This window comes from Argiope bruennichi, chromosome 11 (assembly GCF_947563725.1).
Source record: "Argiope bruennichi chromosome 11, qqArgBrue1.1, whole genome shotgun sequence".
In the NCBI taxonomy this organism is placed as follows: Eukaryota; Metazoa; Arthropoda; class Arachnida; order Araneae; family Araneidae; genus Argiope; species Argiope bruennichi.
In genome coordinates, this window is record NC_079161.1 from 93,184,722 (window position 1) to 93,207,411 (window position 22,690).

Below are 22,690 nucleotides of genomic sequence, written 5' to 3' on the forward strand. Positions count from 1 at the left end.
AATCTTGCAGATTGTGGATCTTTTTTTTTTTTAAGAAAGGCAAAAGGAGATGATATAGAAAGTTTTAGAATAGGTATGCTGGAATTAATAGTAAGAGATTATATTATGAATATCTTTACCTGAGCTGCCAGTTTTACATTCATTTTCTTTAGTCCACACACTTCAATATGTTTTTTTTTGTAAGCTTCATACAGGCAGAAGATTCCATAAAAAAAAAGAAAAAGAAAACAATTATTATAAATGTAAATGCCCACAATATAACCTATTTAATTGATTTATAAAGAGATTATAAAATTACCCTTATTGATTTATTTTTATTTATTATTGGCATTTTTATTTATTATTTATTAAAATTATTGATTATAAAATTACCATTATTTATTTAAAACCATTTATTATATCTAGAAAATATTATTAACAATTACAATATTGATAGAAGCACAGAGAAAAATATTAAACATTCAAATTCAGAGCTCTATTACACTAGCAAAATTACAATAAAAGTTAGGAAACATTCTGCCATCACATCATATTTAAAGCATTAAATCCATTAAAACATATTAATAAAAAATTTAAGATTCAATGAAATATAACTAGAAATATTATTTTATATGATTAAATTTACGAAATATGAGATTAATTCAATAACACAAATAGAATTTTCACATGTTCTCTAAATAAGGTAATTCTAGTTCTTTCAAATTTATTTTCTTATTTACTTTCAAAACAATTATTAAACATACTTGCTCTCATCAGAATAAAACTTGAATAATATCAATCCAGGTGTTCGATTCTGATCTTCTACAACAAAGGTAACACCTAAATTTGCTCGCAGGGAATTTTTTCGGTGATTTATCCGGAGTCACACAAGGTCCGGAGTGTGCATCCATTCAAAAATTATACAAAAAACACAGTACACAAGGAAGAAAATTGTAAACAAATAAAAATGGAAAATTCACAAAACATTTCTGCGCAATTTTTTTCTTCAGTTGTAAATTTTGTAGACATTTAAAACAGACGATTTTAAAATGTGTAAGAGTAAGGCACTGACCTATTCTGCTACTATTTTTTTCTTTTGAATTTTTTATTTATTATCTTCTGGAATTTTTTTATTGCATTAAAGTATTTAATTTAAAAGTGTATAAAAAGCTTAAAGAAAGGATAAAAATGTTATATTTTTCATCTTCTAGAAAACATAACTGACCCAGAGCAGTCAGTCATGTTGTACGAAGTAATAAAATGATTATAAGTATTATAATTTACACAAAATACATTTTTACGTTAATAATATGCATAAATGCCTATTACTGCCAAGCAGCAGCAGGTTTACAGCTAATAATTTACAAATCAAATTCATAAAAAAATGAATTGTCCATATCATAGTAAGTTGTTTATAGCAAGTAGTAAGTTGTAAGGCAAATAACATATTTACCTTGCTTACTTCTGTGTTGAAATTTGTGGTTTCAGTTTGTTTGGGATTAGTTAGTTCCCCTTCCTAATACCAGATGGTAGCGCAGTCAAGGTTGTCTTCGAAGTTATGCAGAAAAGATTCCTTGTTCTGCGTGGCAGTCAGACAAGAGAGACGTTCACAAGATAGTGTGAGCGATGAATAGCTCACGAGAAAATACAGAGCAAATTTATTTTAAAGATTACGCGGAAATCCAGCGAGTTTCTCGTGAAATCAGTAGTTTGTGAGGAAAATCATTTTCATTGTCTTAAAGAAATATTCGCAACTGTGATATGGAATGGCTTATCGAAAATTGTATAAAAATAAGTGAGTGCTTCGATGTAAATAAATGGATGACTAGTAAAAAAAAAAAACTGTTTTCTGATTTTTATTGCGTAGAATCTATTTTTGCAAACAGGAGCGCAGGGTATGTGCTCACGAACAGTGCAGAAATACATCGTTGGGGAAATGTCCCCTATATTCGACATTTAGTGGCTTCCGCGACAGGATTCGACAGCTGCACGCAGCGGAGCTCGTCTTCTTTTCAGTAGATCCATACTATAAATCTTCTTCCGTTTTTACAAACAATCCCGTCGGATTGTTTGTGAAAAAAAAAGTTTAAAAAAAAAAAAGATCGCCACAAAATCGATGTTTATCAGGAAGTATTTGATAACTGGTTAAAGGGTAACATTATTGAAGAGGTGGGAATTTGAGAGACTCCTAATGAACATTATTTACTCCATCGTCCGGTATTTAGGGAGTTTAGTGACACTACGAAAGTCAGGCCCGCTTTTGATGCTTCGCCACATAGCAAATGGACCATGTCATTGAGGGATTGTTTAGAAATCTGATGGAAATTATTCCTTCATTGATAAATAGTTTTTGTCAGATACGACAATAAATTTTCACCATTTTGTCCATTCATTTTCTTTATTCCAATTAATCATTCTCTGCAAACTTATAAACAAAATCAGAATAAGCTTAAATTACAGAAGCTGTTTCCACTCAAAACAAAAATAAAGGAAATAATACTACACTAGTTGAGTGGCTAAATATATAGATAGCTATACTTGACATACTCCCACCTTTTGCTAACACCAGTTTTATCAAATCAATCTTTTAACTGAACTAAAATTGAACCTAAAAGTCATTTTAAAGTTCACTTAAAAGTCTATTTTTTAAAGTTCAAAGCCCCAGAATCTGAACTTTATAGCTCGACCACTTCTGGCAATTATTTCCTTTAATATCTCTGGAAGAATTATGGAGATATTTTCCTGTTCAACATCTTCTTTTTCATTCAATTCCTACTATTAATTCACATTCTCCCTATATATCTCTACAAAATATATATATATATATAATCTTGTTCAAATTTTCAATCGTTAACCCTCTAAGGGTTCCACACGCATTTCGACGTAGCCCCATAGATGTCTTTAAAGTGCACTGCACGCATTTTAACGTAGGATAACGAACGATGCAAATTCGCTTTGCACGGAAAATCACGTAGGGGGTATACTGAACCAAAAATGGTGTCGACGTATTTTAACGTATTTCTTTCCCTCTATAAGTTTCGACATCTTGATGAATTGAAGGGGAGACAACACAATGAAGTTTTACGGCCATTTAAGGATGTCACAGGATCTGAGAGCCCGAAGGTTCCTTTAGGCGTAGGGCATTGTGATGGTGTTATGGAGGAATGAGGGGTGAGAAAGGAAAGGGCTCGCCCAAGAATAGAGAAACAGGAATTTTTCCACAATTGTGTCTCCCATAATGGCTCCATGTGGACTTACATTTAACTTGCATTTTGTTTCAATAGTTTTTGTTTGATATCGATAGAGATAGCATTTCTTTGATCTAAGCGTTGCCTCAAAATTCCATTGAGTTATTTTTTCTTAATGCAGTTTTAAGCTTACTTGTGATTAAACATCACATTGAAGTACTAGCAACTCGAAAGTGATATATTTGATAAATTGAAATCGATATAAAGTTAAAATATTAAATATATTTTTCATTCTTAGTTCAACTATTATTATGATTCAAATTTATATTTTTATGCTAATCTCTACCTCCAATTATTTTTCACAAAGTAAGCAGATGCAAATGAATTTTGCGTTTTAAAGCAGTCTAAATTTCAAAGAATATAATAAAATATATTATTATATTGTTTCTCTTATCTTGTAAAAATTTGGAATAATGTGTCGTTTTTTATAATGCGACTCCTTTTCAAAGTTTTTTAAAGAACTGAATAGAATAATTTCATTCAAATTCGTAAAAGAAACAATAAAAACATTTTTTAAGAATTATGTCTATTCAGAAAATTATTAATATTTAGTCTTAATATACCTTGATGTAGATGAAAGCAAATAGTAAAATAAATTTAATTCAAGGTTTGATTTATTTTGTTAGGAATATTTAGAAACGAATCACATTGTAAAAGTCTTAACATCGTAAACTATCTGAAGATATTTTTTCAATAGATATATTTCTCAGATGAAATTATAGATCTCTAAAACCCTTCTAAAAAAATAAGTAGGTAGTTCAAAAATTCTGTTCTTATTTTACAGTTCTTTGAAGCCTTTTTTTTTTTTTTTTTTTTTTGTTAATATGCTAATGAGAATTCTTCATTAAAGTCTAAAATCTGAGTGGATAAATGAGATAGCTTTTGATGAATCTTCTGCAAAGTGCAGCAAGATTTTTAATTACATGTTTTTAAGGACGTTCTAATGCAAAATAATGCTGATAAATGCTTCAGTGGTGCGCAGACAATAAATTGTTTTTGAATATTTAAAAGTGTAATATTCATAGTTATGCCTTGAAATCACAACCTGTTATTTACTCGTGTAAAATAAAAGATTATACATTATTTCACTCAGATTTGTTACTGATGGGCGTGTTACTTATGGAACAAAATTTCATAAACTGCACACATTGGGGCAGGATCAACCTTAAAAGTTGTGGAGTCCAAACTGGAAAACAATTTTTATCAATATTTTATTATTATTATTGTCAAAAGCAATCTAAGGATTTGCAATCAAGGTAACGATCACTGGTAGTATTTACCTCTCTACTTTCTCCTATGCATATGCTTATGAGTGCAGCGGTATCCTTATTTCTTCGCACATTTGAATAGATTCAAGTATGAATTATGTACGTCTTCCTATCCTTTTAGATTGGAGCAAAAATTCGATACATATTTGTAATAATGATGTCAGAGCAAAGAACCAAATTTCATTTATCTATTTTTTTTCTTGTAATTTTAAATGATTAATCAAACACTCACGAATAGACAGATTCACGGATAATCAATCCTTTTACAAATTATATTCAAAAAAATTAGTATAAATCTACATTTTGATAAAATTGCACGATAAATTTAACTGATCTAGTTGCTTTTGTTTTGGGGTATCATGTTCACACATTCACAGTCATATATATTTCCCATCAGCCAGTTTCATCTAATATTTGAGATAAAATTATATTTAAGTTAATTGCAATTAATTTACGAAAATTGCAATTAATTTAAAATTCTCTCAAATACTTTGACTGGAATGATTCCAAGGGTACATTTTAACCCTAGCTATTGAAGTGAGAGGAGGTTGAAAAAGGTTAATAAAGGGGTTTAAGTGGTTGAAAAACGGGGTTAAGCCATATCCAGTATGCTATATTAATCTGAAATTTCAGAAACAATTGTTTGTTTTTTAAGTCAATTATATAAATAAATACTTGTTATTCAAATTTTCCAAACATTTTAACAAGTTTCTAAAAGAGGCTGAATTTTTTAATCTACGTTATTACGTTTAAATATCACAAATTTTTAATTCTTAATGTGCTTTATTGTTTTTTTTAAAGTTGCATTTAATTTCCATGCATGTTTCTCAATACATTTAAAGTCCAGTGTTTATAGCTTTTTGAATCTCAAATGTGTTCCCAGTTCATATTGCAATATTTTCATAGTTCGGTGTTAAAAATTTTTTTTTAAATGTTTCTTTTGAATAAAATTCTATTTAATCGGATTTTTTTTTTTCTGTAGTGAACACTTACTTTAAATAAATAAATATATAAAAGTCTACTGACTATGTTACAAATTTTGGATACTTTCAAATCCGCTAATAACTAGATTTCCGAATGATTTCAAAATTTCTCAGACGTATATATATAATTCCAATCAGCGCCAACCTCAACCACAAGAGCAATTTCATTTATTTTTGCTTTATACTGTAATGATTCAGCTTCTTCCCTGGGTGACCACTGCGACATTCCTTTTTCCCACACTCGATAATTTACATTCCGGGCCATTCTTCATCAACGAAACTCCCACAGTGTTAAGTGCCTCCAGATTGCCAAATGGAAGACCCTCCTTTTAAGTACGGTCGTCTGGTCAATTAGTGCTAATCCAGATAAGGAACCACACGTGCGTTTCCCAGGGAAATAAATCGTGTCTTCGAAAGGCGAGAGTGTCAAACACTCCAGATGTCCTTCATTTTTCCCATTGTGGAGGGTGGATCATCAATGGACATTTCACACGGGCGACTAGAGACGATCCAGGTTGTTCTGAATGGTGATTTTGTAACAGGGAGTGGACAGGAAAGGTGGAGTCTGAGAGAAAGATAAAAGGTGAGATTTTTCGGAAGAATAAGGAGAGAGGAGCTTGGTATGAAGTGGACTTCTGAGAAAAATTCAACCCGAAGGAAATTCGGTGGATTCCTAGAGCTAACCCTGCAGTAGCCTGAGACGCCAACCGCCTGTTAGCTGTTCTTGTGAAGGCGTTTTCTCCAAATTTGTTCGAGGAACTATTCTTGTTTAAATTTCGTGCTATAAATAGCATCATTCATTTAACCTAGATGAGAAAGAGTTGTTTTTATGTAATAAAGCTGTAAATAAAGAATTTGATCATAACGCTACCTGTTATTGGATCGAGACTTTACAATACGAGAGCTTATAAGCATAGATGCATCATCAAAGATCGTATGTCTCTCATCACCTTCCTTTAAGAAAAATATTAAAAATATATATATTTCTTAGCTGTATATTCACTAGATACGTCATATGGCGGAAATTTAAAATTGTTTCCAAAACCTTTTGGTGCTCAAGCTGCCCCAACCATTCGACCGATTCTGCCAATTTTTATTTCACATTAAAACTTTCGTCCATTACATATGTCATCAATGATCGCCTTCTCTCTATGATTTCCCAATTTCGAAATAATGATAATAATGATGATGATAAACGTTTGTGGTTGATATTGTGCGTGGATATTATTTGTTTTCTTTCAGCATTTCTTTATAATTTTCGTTTCTCTGAGTGTTGGGAAATATATGAATACAGAATTTCTGAAACTTGCGAATAAATTTTTTACATCAAATTTTGGTGATAAATCTGCGAAAACCAGTTGTGTGATACGTGCAATTTATAAATATCGTACAGTAGAAGATATCTTGAATTATTAAGTTTAAAACTGCTTAAATGAAAAGTATCAAACTAGTTTTTCAGATTAGACGAAAATTAGAAAAAAAAATATTTATGTACATTGTATTTTTTAAAAGAAAATTTTAAACATTATAAAAGTATCGAAATTTATGAGGAATAAAATACTCCTGCTTAATATCTTAAAAGAATTGTTTGTTTGTTTTAGCTGCCTTTGAATGTTTTTGTAGATGACAGTTTTATTGAATGTTAACATAAAATGGTGGAAATAGATGAAGGAAAATATTGCAATAAATGTCGATAGTTTTAAATTTCACTAACGCTTTAAAATCACTAGAACAGTATACAACTTCAAAACTAAATTTTAAATAAAAAATATTTGATATGCTTTTACACTGGTGCAATTCATAAGGTTTTAAATAGTATATTTCATTATTTTGAATCATTTAAAAACGAAGATGCCACTATTTTTCAATAAAAAATAATGATTATAAACAAACTTGAATTCTGATAAAACTGCTATGAGATGTTTTAGGGCCTGGATAACTAATACCTAAGTAGCCAATTATGTAGCTCTAAAATAATATATTTTTTCAGCTGCCCAATCAATTTGCTGATTTGCACTCAAAAATTGTATGTTTTATTATAATAGAAGATGATGCCATTTCTTCTAAAATATAGTAAATCATTTCTATATTATTATTTATGCATTTCAGTTAACAGAACTATTTATGATTAACTCTAATTTTAGACATATGCTACCGTATTGCAAATGTTGATTACTCGATACAAAAATATTGCAATGATTTATTTAAAAGAATAATAAGGGAATATGAAGACAATTTGTTCCTACATTGACTGCTCTCTCTCTCTTTATGTATGTATGTATATATATATATATATATATATATATATATATATATATATATATATATATATATATATATATATATATATATATATATATATATATATATTACACATTGAGACCGAATATACATATAATGAAATTTCTGTTCAATGATTCTGCTGTGCAACGATTCGCAAAGTGTTATAACAGTGATCGGGGTTAAAAAGAAACAGAACAGTTTTCCCATTTACTATTCTTAGAAACCCTCTGATTTTTGTACCCGTACAAAATGAGTACGTTCGTAACGTACAAATCAGTTAAGTGGTTATGCCACGTTTATGCTTCAGTTCTTGGGTTAACGGGGGATGATTATTCTGGAGAATATATTCAAGATGTTCGGAATTTATTTGTTTAAAGAAAGATGTTTATTTTTAGAGCGTTTTACTAAAAAAAATCAGAAATCTGAAACTTATATTCTTCAGAGAAGAAAGAACTCACATGATTGTCATTCCAGCACTGAAATTCTTCTAAATGTCATTTGTAATAAATATGCTTGGAGATGTCCAAGCACTCCAAGTCCACTAAAGTTTGCAAATGTCTTTCACAATACGAAAATAAAAAAAAATTAGGTAATTTTCAAAAATTTTCGAAATTCGCCCTCCAAAAAATTATTGGAATATTAAGATTTTATTTTCCATACAAACAATATTGACGATAAATCAATATGTTGTTTTCGGGTAACTTATTGTTGGGTAACTTTCGGATAAGTTTTTATTCATAACTCGGTTAATGTGCTTAAATTCTTCCTGTTTCTTTAAAAAAAAGAATCAATTTTTTTTTTAAATCTTATTCTATCCAAATTTTTATCTTGATTCCTGTGAAACAATTTTGTTTAATTTTTGAAATATTTTTTAAATACATGTAATAATGATGTTCTTATTTAAATAACGGGTGAAAAAATTATTTTAAAATCTAAAGAATGTACAGACATTTTGTGATATTATGATCTGTGCAGTTATCTTCAGCAAATTTCGGAAAAGAATAATAAATCTTTCTTTTATGTAAAGACAGCCTTTCATGGGATAACGTAATTAAATATATTGGCTTGATTCTCGATAGCAAGCTTACTTTCAACAATCACGTCAAATATAATACCGATAAATTCTGGCAAAAATGCATCCAATATTTCCATTAATAGAACGAAATTCACCACTTTCACTAAACAAAAAAAAATCTTCTGTTCAAGCAAATCCTACATTCCATTATCCTCTATGCTTCTTCTTGGTAGATCCCTGCTGATCCAAATCTTAATGATGCAGATAATCTTAAGAAAGTCCGAAGTAAGCGAAATAAATTATGCAGATAATTATGCACCATGGTTCATACGCAAACATGTCCTTCATGAGGATTTAAAAATGCCCCAAATCGATCATCTTAAAGAACTTTAAAGGAAATTTTTTAGCCAACTAAACAATAATAAAAATCCTACCATCATAAATCAAATCCAATCTACTCAAACTACGAATAATATTTCTATCTATGATCTACTACTAAATGAAGTCTTCCACTTAAATGACATTAAAAATTTCTCAATACTTTTGCTTCACTTTACCTACCATCATGGTAATTAGCTGTATAACTCTTTTGCTTCTCATTGCTTCACCATTAGTATACTGGGAACAAAATGTTTTTTAATTATGTTTTTTTTTCCATACTCAATGTGATATCTTAATACTTAACTTAATACTTTCATACTCAATCTTGGTTGAATCTTTGTGCTCCGGCACTAAGATTCAACCAAATATTTAACAAAGGAGACCATATGTTATTATAATGATTCAAAACAGATTTGAGTGAAAATTTAATGAGAAATATTTAACAATTCGTTAATTTTTTTTTTTTTTCCTTTTTCCAAAAATAAATCAATAAATAAGAATTTTTTAGTTTATTATCTAAATGTTTTTATTTTTTAAATATGATTATGGATCCAATAAAAAAATTAGCTCAATTCTTTCTGGCAACATTTTCGAAGCTCCATCTGGTTGATTTGAAAATCGTTAGATAGCTATTATTATTTTCTGACATGATTTGTAAAAACTGTTAGCTTTTATTGTTGCAAAAAATTATGTAATAATTATTATATTTGTGTAGTAAATGCTTCAGGTGGGGAGCAATTTCTTACAATGTTACTTTAGAAGCCAATTTAGTCAGCTGAACTTTATATTTTCCATTTTCGAATGAATTGGTATTAAATTATCACTAAATTGGTATTATTATTTGCAACTTGTTTGTATAATTTAACAAATGTTGTAAGGACAATGGAAATTAAGAAGGAGAATTCTGTGTATTAGAAGTCAATGGTTGAATTAAAAAAAATCCTTTATGTATCATGTTTTTTTTATTTCATTCTAGTTTATTTTGATTTTTTTTTTTTTTTTTTTTTTACTAAATGTCATTTGATATTCTAAAATAACTGATTAAAAATTGCTTTTTGAATATATGTTTTCGACGATCATTAATTTCTGAAGAATTAATTAATCACTTTATTAGAAGTATTCTGAATCATATATCTTTAAAAGAGCAATTCTTGTGTGTGTGTATGTATATATATATATACAAAAAGAGAAAATTACGCAAAATTGTCCCCAAAATCCAACCACTAATTATTAATAATACGAACTAACAAACGATATCGGTATACACATATTCACTAATAAACTTTTCATGGCAGAGGAACGCCTTACATGGCATTGGCATACAATAGTTGCGAAATATTAACTTTTGGTGTAGATTTCGTATTTTTACTGAATCCATCGTGTCATCCTCGGCGAATTATTTGGCGATTAATTCCTGGCATGCGGTTAACAGTATAAACAAAAGAGAATTTTTGTTTCAGTCACGTTTTTCTCAATCGATTGAAACAAAAATTTGCTAAAAAGGTACATTTGTAGTCACAAAATCCCATACCAAATTTGTTGCATTTAAATAATTCCATTTTTGAGTTACCGCTTTTGCATGTTTCGAAAAAATACAGACTGACAGACAATCAACCGCTTATTCGATTTGACTCAAAATTCGACAGGTGTCTAGAGTGTAGATGTTAATTCTGTATGCCGAATTTTATCTACGTAGCTCTCTTCGTTTGATAATTATAGAGTTAGCTTATATTCGAACAGTCGGACTTTCTCTGAACAGATTTTACTCAAAATTTGAGAGAAAACTGAAAAATTAGTACAAAGACAATGTAACAAATTTCAACTGTCTAGTTCAAAGCGGTTTTTTTTTTAAAAAAAAAACTTTGTCTCAGACAGATAGACAGACGCAGATTTTCCAAAAATGTAATTTTTGATCTTAAGTAGGTCTGAACCGTTAAAATTCGTCAAAATCTGGAGTTCGAATTTTTTAACGATTACTGTACTTTCTCTATACAACATATACAAGAATGTGAAAAGTGTCCGTTTCCTTAACATCTGCTCCTCAGCTCATATATAACATTATCTATCTGAACAAATCTTCAGCCGTTTCGTGTGCCTAAAATGGCTGAACTCAAGCAACAAGTTATTCGTCCTCCTCCGATCAGCGATCGATATGGCTGCTTCGCTCTAACAGGTGGGCGAGCTTCCCACAATTCCCTGCGAATCTTCTGTCCCCACCCTCTTTGCGCTTTTCAATCAATAAATCGATCGTCGTGCAACAAAGCCCGCATTCACAGCTTGTATAAAAAGAAAGACATTCGGAACTCTAGTGAAATGAAAATATTGTTCTAAATTATACTTAAAAATATATTCGGAAAAACTAATTAAATTTGAACAGAAAATTTTTTTATAGCAACTTTATTGGTAGTATTTGAAGGAAAATTTTTTGCATTCTAAAATGGTATAAAAATAATTTTTAAACGGAATTATTTTGTTAATTTATCAGCATAAAAATAACAAATTCTCGTTAAATTTTTACTTAATTGAAATTTCAAAACAATCGTTCCGACGTACACGTTTCAACTCTTCAACGTACATCTGTGCCAAATTTGGTCGTTCTAAATCAAACGGTCCGTTCTGCACAACGCCACTACACACACATACATATTCCCTTTTATTATTATTAGTTAATGATCAAGGTAAAAAGAATTTTTTGACGATTACTATACTTTCTCTGTACTAAGTATATGCGGAAGTAAAAATAGGAATTAGACAAATTGAAGCAATTCGCTAAAACAAATGCTGCTTTTCCAAGTGAATGAATACATATCTACTCAGAAATGGCTGATGAATAGAAATATATGCAAAAATATTGTAGGGTAGAAAGTCGAATATTACGTCATAGGATCTAATTTAGAAAGTCCCTTTAAAATAGCAATTAACATTTTACATTCCAACACAGATCCAGATAAAGTCAAATACGAGGTAAATGAAAAATTGTCAGCCTTCAAGATATTGGAAAAAGCTCATTTAAAAAAATTACTAGGAACGGAAAACCGCTCCCAATTTTCTCAGTAGAAATAACGAAAAACAAACACAAAGTCAAGATTTACGAACTAGAAATCTTTTTATATTTAAAAATAACCAAAGGAAGTGGTCTTCCAAAAACTTTCTCGCGTGCTCTCGAATAAAAGTGTTACCCCAGAGAACATCTTACATAACATTGGCGCAGAAGAGTTACGAAATATGAATCTTTGACGCGAATTTAGCATCTTTGCTGAATGTATCGTGTGGTCCTTGAGTTATTTGGCGCAAAGTGTATTCGAAAATTAAATTCATGTTTTAGGTGCGTTTTTCCCAATTGATTGAAATAAAAATTTGACTCAAAACTATACTTGTAGTCTCAAAATCTCATTCCAAAGTTGATATATTTAAGTCTTTGCTACTTTGAGTCATCATGTTTACATGTTTCTAAAATTACAGACCGACAGACGGTTCAATACTTTGTTGGATTTGGAAATAAAAAAGATGATAAAAAAGAAAAATGCTCACGCGTTATAATTTTGATTTCGATGTTTATGTGGATTAATCCAAGTTGCAATTCCTAGATTCTTTTGATTTATAAGTTCACTAAAAGACAGGTAAGACAAAATTTTCTCTTACATTTAGAATTTGGCGTCAAGAAATCCCAAAATTTGGCATCCCTGCCACGATTTACGTATATAGAATTTACGTAAATAGATTTAGAATTAGAATTTAGGAATTATTAGAAATGGATGTCGAAAACATTAAAAAGATGAGTACTCCTACAAGTAGAAATTTTACGAGAGCATTAAGTAAAAGAGGATAATTAAAGTAGGGGACACAGATACCTTGGCGGCACACATAGTTCTTTTAGAACAAAAATATAAAGAATTAAACGATTCTGAGGCAAAGATTTTAGCTATTTTGCAAAGCAATGCAACGCGCACGCTAAAAATCTGGATTTAATCTGGAATATGAAACAATTATTACTTATGGAGATAGATTTCTAGAACCAAAAACGAAAAACAATTGAGTGGAAACATTAAGGAATGGCTCCAATGCTGGAGGTTGATTAAAAAGATTCAGGAAAATGAAGATATTGTAGGTGATGACAAATTTCAGAATTTGTTGCAATCAACACAGTAGTCTTCGCCAGGGTTGTATGACTTTTGCGTATGGATCATAAAACTGTCAATCAGTTGTCTCGTTTACAATGCGGTTGTGTTACTGAGAAGGGTCAGTTCTAGAAGAGGTTACAACATCTTAAACGTTATCTAAAAGTGTCATATTTGGCGAGAGTTAGCCTGATGTTCGACACAATTTCGAATACTTAACGATACGTTCATTAATATAATTTCATGCGTTTTAATACTATAGGAGTAATTTCCACTTTGCTTTTTATGAAAGATGGATTGCTTTTCAATGTATTTATTTAAAATTGTAAGATAAAAACATTGAGGAATGATATTTCTGCTCATATAAATAGTGTACCCTCTTCAAAATAATAATAATTTTTTCTAGATTTCAGATATAAATGCATTACTTTACATAAATATAACGTTTTGCATTAAACGAAAAAGTTTGCGTTTCATTAATTTTTGATTTATTTCTTCTTCATTCGTTTATTTAATTCAATAATTTCGAACATTAAAATATGTTATTTAAATATAGGCACTTAAAAAAGTTGTTCCTTAAATTTAAAGTACAATTAAATGAGGTTAGTGGTATTGGAATGATTTGTAAGGAGGGAAAACTTGCAAAAGCAATTCTTGAAATGCCGTGAGTAGTAAGAAAAGCTTCTAACTACGGATATTAAGTTTCCATGCTATATCAATTTAAAAAAAATCAGTTTCCAGAGTAGAAAGCCATTACAAATAAAAAATTTTCTGTTTGTCATCGTAGATATAATTTAAATATTGTTACATTTTTTTTTTTAAATCTGTATTCTGATAAAAATAAATTATTTGTTCATTGTATGACTTTGCATTTTGTATATGAAATATTGTAAGTATACGGTGCCTAAAATAAGCAACTTACTAAATCAGAAGTATATTAATATTTTGCTAACTGATCATTTGTATCTGCGAAAATTTGTAGAAGATATTAGCTGAATTCAAATTTAATTTTTTTCTAGTTGCACTATTTACTAAACCATAATCCAAATTTACTGTTAAAAAATAAAATAGAATTAAGAAAAATGATTTTTACATTAATATATATGGTATACGTTCTTCAGAAACTAATTTTATGGAAGATCGTTCTTATATGTACAGTAAATCATTAAAAATAGTTTTGAATAAAGTTCTGGTAATACACTCTTCAACAATATACATCTACACCTTAACTGAAATGTTTACTGATTAGCTATGCGTTTTTTCCATATTTTAATCAATGTAATTATTTCTTATTTCAGAAGAATTCATGGCCGTTTTAAACCTTCCAGGGGCCCTGAGATAATGCAAATCTCAAAGCCCTTTTTCTCTCCAATTTTTTAATTGATTTTAATTTTATTTTTATTCAGCAATTTTAAGTAGTAAATTTTGAAAACTGAAGTCGCAATATTATGTCCCTTTCTAAAAAGTCCGATTCAATATTGTACAAATAAAAAAAGTGCACAGTCAAAGCGTAAAATTAATTTTAAGCAAAATATTGAAAACAAAACACAACTTTCTATAACAATCTAAACAATATTGTAAAAGGAGGAAATATATTTTTTTAAACTGTAAAGCTCCAAATTTTTTAGAATTGTAAAACAGCATAACGAATAACTTGTAAATGGTAATTAGGAATATTACTAGAATAAAGTTCCAAAATTAATTTAATAAATACTTGATTATGACTTGAATAAATTGACTGCAGGGCCGTATGTCATAAATGAAAGTATAAAACTAAATACCTTTCAACAACTACTAAAAATTATCAAGAGTTGAGGTTATTTTTCTTTGTTGCTTTTTTTAACTAATAACTCTTTGTTAAGATTTGTCATTTAATCAGACTCGTCATATTTAAATACTTCTTCATCCAATTAGAATATTATGTTAACTTATCTGCATATGCATTTTGCGATTAATATTTATCATAAGTATTCTTTATAAGCTTCTTATGCATTCTACTTTCAAAATTTACATCATCAATGGAAAAATAAGAGAATACAGCGTTTCAAAATTATCTAAATTTGTAACAATGTCACAAAAGATAAAAGAAATCACACTAAGAATAATTTAAAACAATATTCAATACATTGAAGTATTATAAAAATCAAATAAATAGTAAATTCGGGAAAAGTTTTAAAAATGCTATCTTACGTATTATGGTTCCATTAAAATATCCCGAATTTTATTTTTAATTCATAAAATAAAATAAGGACTGATTTAGGAACTTAAATAACAAAATACCTGATAACATACGCGCGCGCGCACACACACACACACACACAAAGGGGAGGGGGGAGGAGAGGGAATGGAAAAAATTGACTTTAAACACGGAAGCATATACTTTAAATTTCACAGGTATCTCCAAATTTTTCGTTTAAAATTATTCAAAAATTAAAGTGTGGAATATTCAGTCTTTAATCTAGAAATTTTAATTAACAAAATAAGATTTTCTACCAAGAATAAAAATGTACATATATATGCGTCTATCAATCTATTTAAAATATCGGCCATTGGACGTAGAGATGCTAAATTTAACACACGTACATATTTGGAAGAAAGAAATATGCAATTCAGTGCATTTAAAAATATTAAAACAAAAAAATAATGTTATCTCCAATGTAAATTATCTTAAAATTAAAAAAAAAAAACATTCATTTTATTGGTTTATCAGTCTGCGTATTTTTATTCTGTAAAAAGAATACAGATCTTAGATAGCATGTATGTTTTATAGACAAGATCTTCCGTTTATATTTGCGTATGAAAAGATAAAGTTTTCATATAAACGAGAATACTAGATTTTTAAATATAAGATAAGATGTATTTTTATAACTATATCAGGCTTGTTAAGTTATTTATTTCATGTGTATATGAATTATTTATTTGATTACCAGATTTATCAAAAGCTTTGAAAAGATTTAATTTCAAATAATAGCAAATTTATCAACTGTTAAATTCTCTTATTGACTTGTGTGTTATTAATTAGCTGAAATGCACATTTAAATAATCCACTTATCTTAAAACAATTGGAATCGCTTGTTATGGTAATAGTTAAGTTCAGGTGTTTCTGTTTCAGATTTTCTTTTAAACTTTATTGATTTTCATTTGAGAACTATATTTAGCATACTTTGACTGTGAATGAATAATGCAGAGAATTGATATGATTTGCAAGTAAAAACTAATTTTTACTGTGAGTTTTTAGAAAGTTATCACGGAAAAAAGTCAATATTTCTCTTAATTTTTGATTAATTAAAATTCTAATTAAAAATTCAAAAAATCATTTTCCTACCATCCCAAGTATATATTTGCCAAATTTGATAGGCAGACGACCTGGTATGTACAGAGCCAGTATATACACATAGAGACAAAAGTTTTTTCCTTGTGTTTAAGTATCAAAATTTAGTTAAAATATCAATACATTTTCTCGCCAAATACTTTTGCCAACAGAAAACATGTGTTTTAGCAAACCTAGACTAATCACTCCCTACCCCCTTTTTTTCAAAGAGCTACGCATGATTTATTGGCCTTTTATGATCCGTAAGCAAATGGCTGTACGCATTTGTCCCACTACCGTTTTTTTCAGGTATCAATTAATTAATCCAGTAACTTCTATTTGGTCGCCAAATCCTTCACCATGTCGCCAAACCCTGAGATTACTGACGCGACACTCGATCATAAATAATATAAGATATAGATAAATAATAAAAAGTGCCTAAAATAAAAAAAAAATTTGTTGGCCTAAGTAGGAATTGATTTAAATATTTATATATAGATATTACTTGTTTAGGACTTACATCGGATTTGTGAGGTATTCTTCAAGATTCTCCTTAGCATTTTCCAAACGATTTGGATTGAACGTTCCCAGAAACCACTCCACCGGCAAGCTATGGATGAATTGAACTTCCACGTAATTCTTCTATTAGCTGCTTCACCTTCAATCATATTCCAATCAATAGCTTTAAAAAGATTACTATCTTCTCTGAAGTTCGTGCGACTATCGCTGTAAATTACTTGAGGATGTCCACGCCTGTCAACAAATCTTTGTAAAGTTATAATTAAGCAATTCGTAGATGAGAAGTTATCAATTCCAGATGAAAAGCTCTAAATACAACACAGGTATGCAAAACAAACCACGCCTTTGTTCCATCTTTAAGAATAAGAGGGCCTGCTAAGTCTACTCTTACGGCTTCAAAAATTGACGCCTCTCTAATTCTGTTCTCCGGGAGTGATACAGAAATAGTCCTCATTTCTTCCACGCTGTGTCCTACGAACAATGCATCTAGAAATAGCTGATCTTACTGTTTTTCTTCCATTTATTATTGGTTAAAAGTGGATGAAGTCCAACATGTTGTAAATCAAATGATGTTCTAGGATGAGTAGTTTAACTCATTTATATGTACTTGGCAATAAAATTGGATACTTAAAATTTTCTAAATCTTTCCTCTCTCTCAGTTTTGTCTACTCACTAAATTCCTGTTTCATCTTTAAACACACTGATGGGCATTAACTTAAAACAAAACTTATGAGTACTATGGGCTCCGATTTCTGGAATCAAGAAAGAAAAAAAAATCCAACTGTTATTTCCAGGCAATCTTGTAATAATTCTGAAGTTAATACTTCTTTTTTATGGGTATAAAAAAGTCAATAATACGCAGAATATAAAATTGATAATAATGAATTATATTTATATAGGATTTCTATTTCATAAAATAATTAATAAAAAGATAAGTTAAAAATGCAATACTGCTTCCTCTAATTTTTTTCGTTCTTCTTACAGTACTTTATTCATATAATAATTTTTTTTGAAACTTTCATTTCTTTTGCCAATATTGACGTTAGTTTTACACCGCAGTTTGAACTCAATAGGAAGAGAAAATATTGAGTTTTATAAAAAAGTAAGTTATATAAAAATTGGACGCAGTGAGTCAGTCATATAGGAAAAAATTGTTCAAGAGAACTTAAGAAATAAACCGCTAACTGACTCCTACTAGGTATTTAAAATATATTATAAATTATCGATATGATTAAAAATTATCATATCAATAATTATTAATATAGAAAAATTTATTTTTTTAAAATATATTTTTAATTGTGTCAGTAATTAATTGACCAATTATTTGGAATTTTTTATTACAGGAAACTTAATATGCACATTACTTAATTTTTATTATTCATTTTTACTAATATTCTTTTCTAATAATATCATTACTAAATGGAACTTTATACACAAGAACCGCTTCACATCTAACACATTAACAGATTCGCACAGAAGAAATGATCGGAGCTGCCACTCAGTTTGTTTTGTTTACTAGTTGTCGACGTTATACATATTGTTGGAATTTTGAAATTCAAAGATCGCTAAGTTTTTGTTGCTTTTAAGATTACGGTGTATTTTGCATCTTACTCTCATGTTTAGAGAAGTTTTTATTTTTTGTTTCTCCTCCTATTTCTACTCTGCTTAAATCAATTTGTCCGAGGTAAGATTGTTCCTTTATATTTTCTGGATTCTTTTTTCATTGCAAGCTGAGTTACACATTGGTATCAGTGCAAGACTTTAGTGATGAGTCCTTTCAACTGAATTCTGAATCTTTCCCCTTCAACAAGATGCCTCAAATAACTGATATTTATTTTTTGAATGAAAAACTTGCCAAGGACCTTGTGCTAAATTTAGGTCAGAAACATTACGAGGAAATTAACGTTATTTTTTCTAATGCGAATGCTCCTTCTCAAATACCGCACACAAACCCTATTCTGATGCAAAATTTCATAAAGCAAAATATCGACAGGCACTCAAATATCACGAACATGAGATTTTCCCGGCAAGGGAAACTAATTTTTATTACAAAGGATCCGGGATCCGCAAAACAACTTCTCAGCTTAGAACAGATTAGCGATACTAAGGTTACTTCAAACGTTATTTGGGAAGGCGTTACTTCTAGATTTCTGCTTATTGATATCGCACACCTAGATCTAAAGGGAGCTAACTCAAAAATCTTAATTTTTGAGTTATGCACACCATCAAATTTCTTATTTCAATACCTACCGACTAATAAAAGATATTTAAAAATAATCTTCACTATTCGACGCTAGATAGCGACAAATGCCCCTTTTGTTGAACTAGCCAGCCTCGCTTTCTCTCCACCGCAACAGGACATCTCTACTTGCAATCAGTATTACAAGCGGAGCGCACTTTCCTGTCGTAAACAAATTGTAGTTATTTTGATTTGTACCCGTGTTGTCGAAATTTGAAGCAGTATTTTTTTGAGTTCTCGCCATTTTGATGGTTTGTGCTGAGTAAATTAATGCAACATTCTGTGTTGAACCAGTATTTCTGGCAGGGTGAGTAAAGTTTTTATTTTTATTTAGAATTCTTGCCGTATTGTTGAAACATTTTTGAATTTATAGTTGAGTCTGTTTTGTTGAGTCATTTTTGAAACTCCTATATTTCTTTAAAAAACAAGTTAAATTTACCTTTTTGGCTATTGGCGATTGGAGTCTTTTCATCTGAATATAATTTTATTTTCATTCTAGCAATTACACAGTTTGTTCCTTTTTTACTGATTAATTTTTGAGTTAGATCTCTTTAGATGAGCTCCAAGTCTAATTTTACAACATCGCTAATGAGATCGAAAACGTTATATTGATGGCTTTTTAAATTTATTTGACGCACAGGATCCTACAATTTAGTGAAATAAACATTTTCTATTTCAGACAAACACTGAAAAGTGGATGGTTTTTAATAAATATAGTATTAGAAAAGGAAAAAAGGCAATATCACTCCTATCATATTTACTCAACATGCAACTCTGGAAGATGACTTGAAGATGTCATCAAGTAGTGATGAAGTCTCATCTATAGAAACTCATGCCGCTTCATCCGTGGTTGATAACTCTATTCCGAGCACGTTTAAACAACAAAAGGCTGGTGAATCAAACTACTTTATTTCACCAATCCGAAGCGATGAAAGTGATATTGAAGACTCCGATGAAGATCCTTATTTCCGATTGATTCACAAAAGTAAGACCCCATCCGATGTCGTACTTTCTATTGCATCGTTGACGTCGTCCAGCACTAGCAGTAGCAGCTCGAATTCATCGAAATCTAATAGTTCGTTGGACACTGAAGATGATAGTGAGCAAGTAGACCCTCAAAATGTTACGGTTGCTGGAACTAATTCCCAAAAGCCCAAGGAGAGAGAAGAAAGGAGTAGAAAGAGAATACGTAAACCAGCGAAGTGGAAATCGAAAGTTGCAAAAGTGCTAAGAGATTCTCGCAAAGCCTACCAGTCTTTCTCGATATCGAAGAAACAAGTGCCACAGAGAAAAGTTGGACCGCCCTGTGGAGAAAAATGTCGGCTAAAATGCAAAGATAAGATCGATGAAATGGGACAACAGCTATTTGATGCATTTTGGGGACTCGGCAATCTTGAAAAACAGAGATAATTTGTAGTACGAGACTAGCAACAAATAAAACCTAAATATCGATACTCAAGCACACAAGATTTTAGAGCACTTAACACCGCCTTTTATTTTGAAGTTAATGGATCCAAAATTAGAGTATGCAAGCCCTTTTTCAAATCCACTCTTGACTTGAGCTATAAAGCGATAAAAACAGCACTTTCCAAGAAACGGAATCAGGAGCTATTCAAGCCGATTTGAGAGGCAAACACGTCAAATTATTGACTCACAAATTAAACAGAGCGTTATAGATTTTATAATTTCTATTCCAAGGATTGAATCCCACTACTTGAGAGCTCAAACAACAAGAGAATTTATTTCAAGTGACAAATAATTGCCCGATATCTGCAGAGATTATAAAAAAATATCTACTTAAAGTTAAAAATCAAGATTATCTTAATAGATTATTGTCATGCCCATAGTACACAACGATACTCAAAACTTTATTCAAATAAGTACAAAAACAGTTTTATAGCTATGATTGGTTGACCTCAGAATTCTGAGTGTTTTTGAGTTTTAACAGAGTCCTGAGTATCGTTCTGTAATAATGACATTATTAAAATCTAATACTAAGAATTAACAGAGAAAGGTCATACTTAAATAAAAATCAAATGTGATTTTTTATGTGCATTTAAAATTGTTTTTTATAGAACGTCAGGTTCCTATATTTTTTATGTTGCGTTAAAATTTATAAGAAACTTTTATTTCTTAGTATTACTTTTATAATTAAATGGGACATAAGAGACTGTCATTAATTAATTTTTATAGTATTATTAATAACAAATATTGATTGATTTCAGTATTTCTAGTGTTTTCTTGCTAATTTATCTTCCAATATACCCCTACTGCTGGTCCACAGACCACTCTATGAATTGGACTAATTATAAATAATACAAAATGTTATTACATTTTAAATTTATGTTGCCTTTACAAAAGAAAGCCAACTAAAAACTAAATTCACCAACAAGGGCTCAACTAAAAATAATGAAACAAATATACGTACATTATAAAGCAATAGGGAAATAACTATAAAAATCTAATTTTCAGCCCCAAAACATGATTAAAACACAATATCTTTCTTTTAGCTGCATATATAAAGCATAAATCAATACAGAAAACTCCTGCAGTGCACAGGGACACAGTAATCAGTTTTTCGTCTTTTCTGAAAAAAGTGCTTTTTTGAGTTAATACCTGTTTAGATCTAGGTGTGCGATATGCCCATATAAGTTCCGCTCAAAGAAGTTGCAGACGAACTGCGAAAGTTTAATGAGATTGAAATCAGAGACATGAGACGTTTTGTCAAACAAAATTCGACTCAGCAAACTTCTCCAATTCTCGTAACAATTCTGGGTACTTCCCTTCCAGATTCAGTTAAACTTTGGCTTACAATCCAGAAAACTCGACCTTTTTTCGATCGGCCTAGACAGTGTTCAAAATGTTACAGTTTCCTACACTCTTCTAGGATATGTTCGAAAGACCAAGTTTGCCAATTATGTGGAATTATGTCTGAAATTGTCAAAAACCCAATTAAATGCATTGATTGTCAAGGTTCTCATGCAACAACATCTAAAGCATGTCCCTTGTACGCCAAAGAACAACAAATTTTGGATCTAAAATGTCGTAACTACCTCACTACGGGGGAAGCACGACGCATATTTAATGCATCATCATTTAATACAACTTATGCGACTGTTACTAGATCTAACACGAAATCCATAGATTTTGAAAAATCTTTAAACGACAAAATGGAATCCATCATTCAAAACATCAATAAAAAAAATGGAGCAACACTTCAATACACGTTTGGAAATATTTCAAAAGACGATCGAGTCTATGGTGCAACAGTTAATTCATGTGATCGACAAAGGTGAAAAAATTAAATCTTCATCCAGGAAGAAAAAAGTTTTACTTTATGCTTCGAA

General features: G+C 30.0%; 2 protein-coding genes across 3 annotated transcripts in view; both read left to right on the forward strand.

Annotated features, from left to right (window-relative positions):
* The window catches only part of LOC129956881 (uncharacterized), a 58,247-nt gene that overhangs the window by 19,009 nt on the left and 16,548 nt on the right, over positions 1-22,690 (forward strand). The window lies entirely within an intron of this gene.
* LOC129956771 (uncharacterized) lies at positions 20,136-20,753 on the forward strand. Its single transcript, XM_056068713.1, has one exon. The coding sequence runs from the start codon at positions 20,136-20,138 to the stop codon at positions 20,751-20,753; it is 618 nt and encodes a 205-aa protein (XP_055924688.1).

Bases quoted from the DNA above. Each gene is read 5' to 3' on its own strand.
- LOC129956771 (XM_056068713.1), top strand. From the start codon at position 20,136: ATGTCATCAAGTAGTGATGAAGTCTCATCTATAGAAACTCATGCCGCT.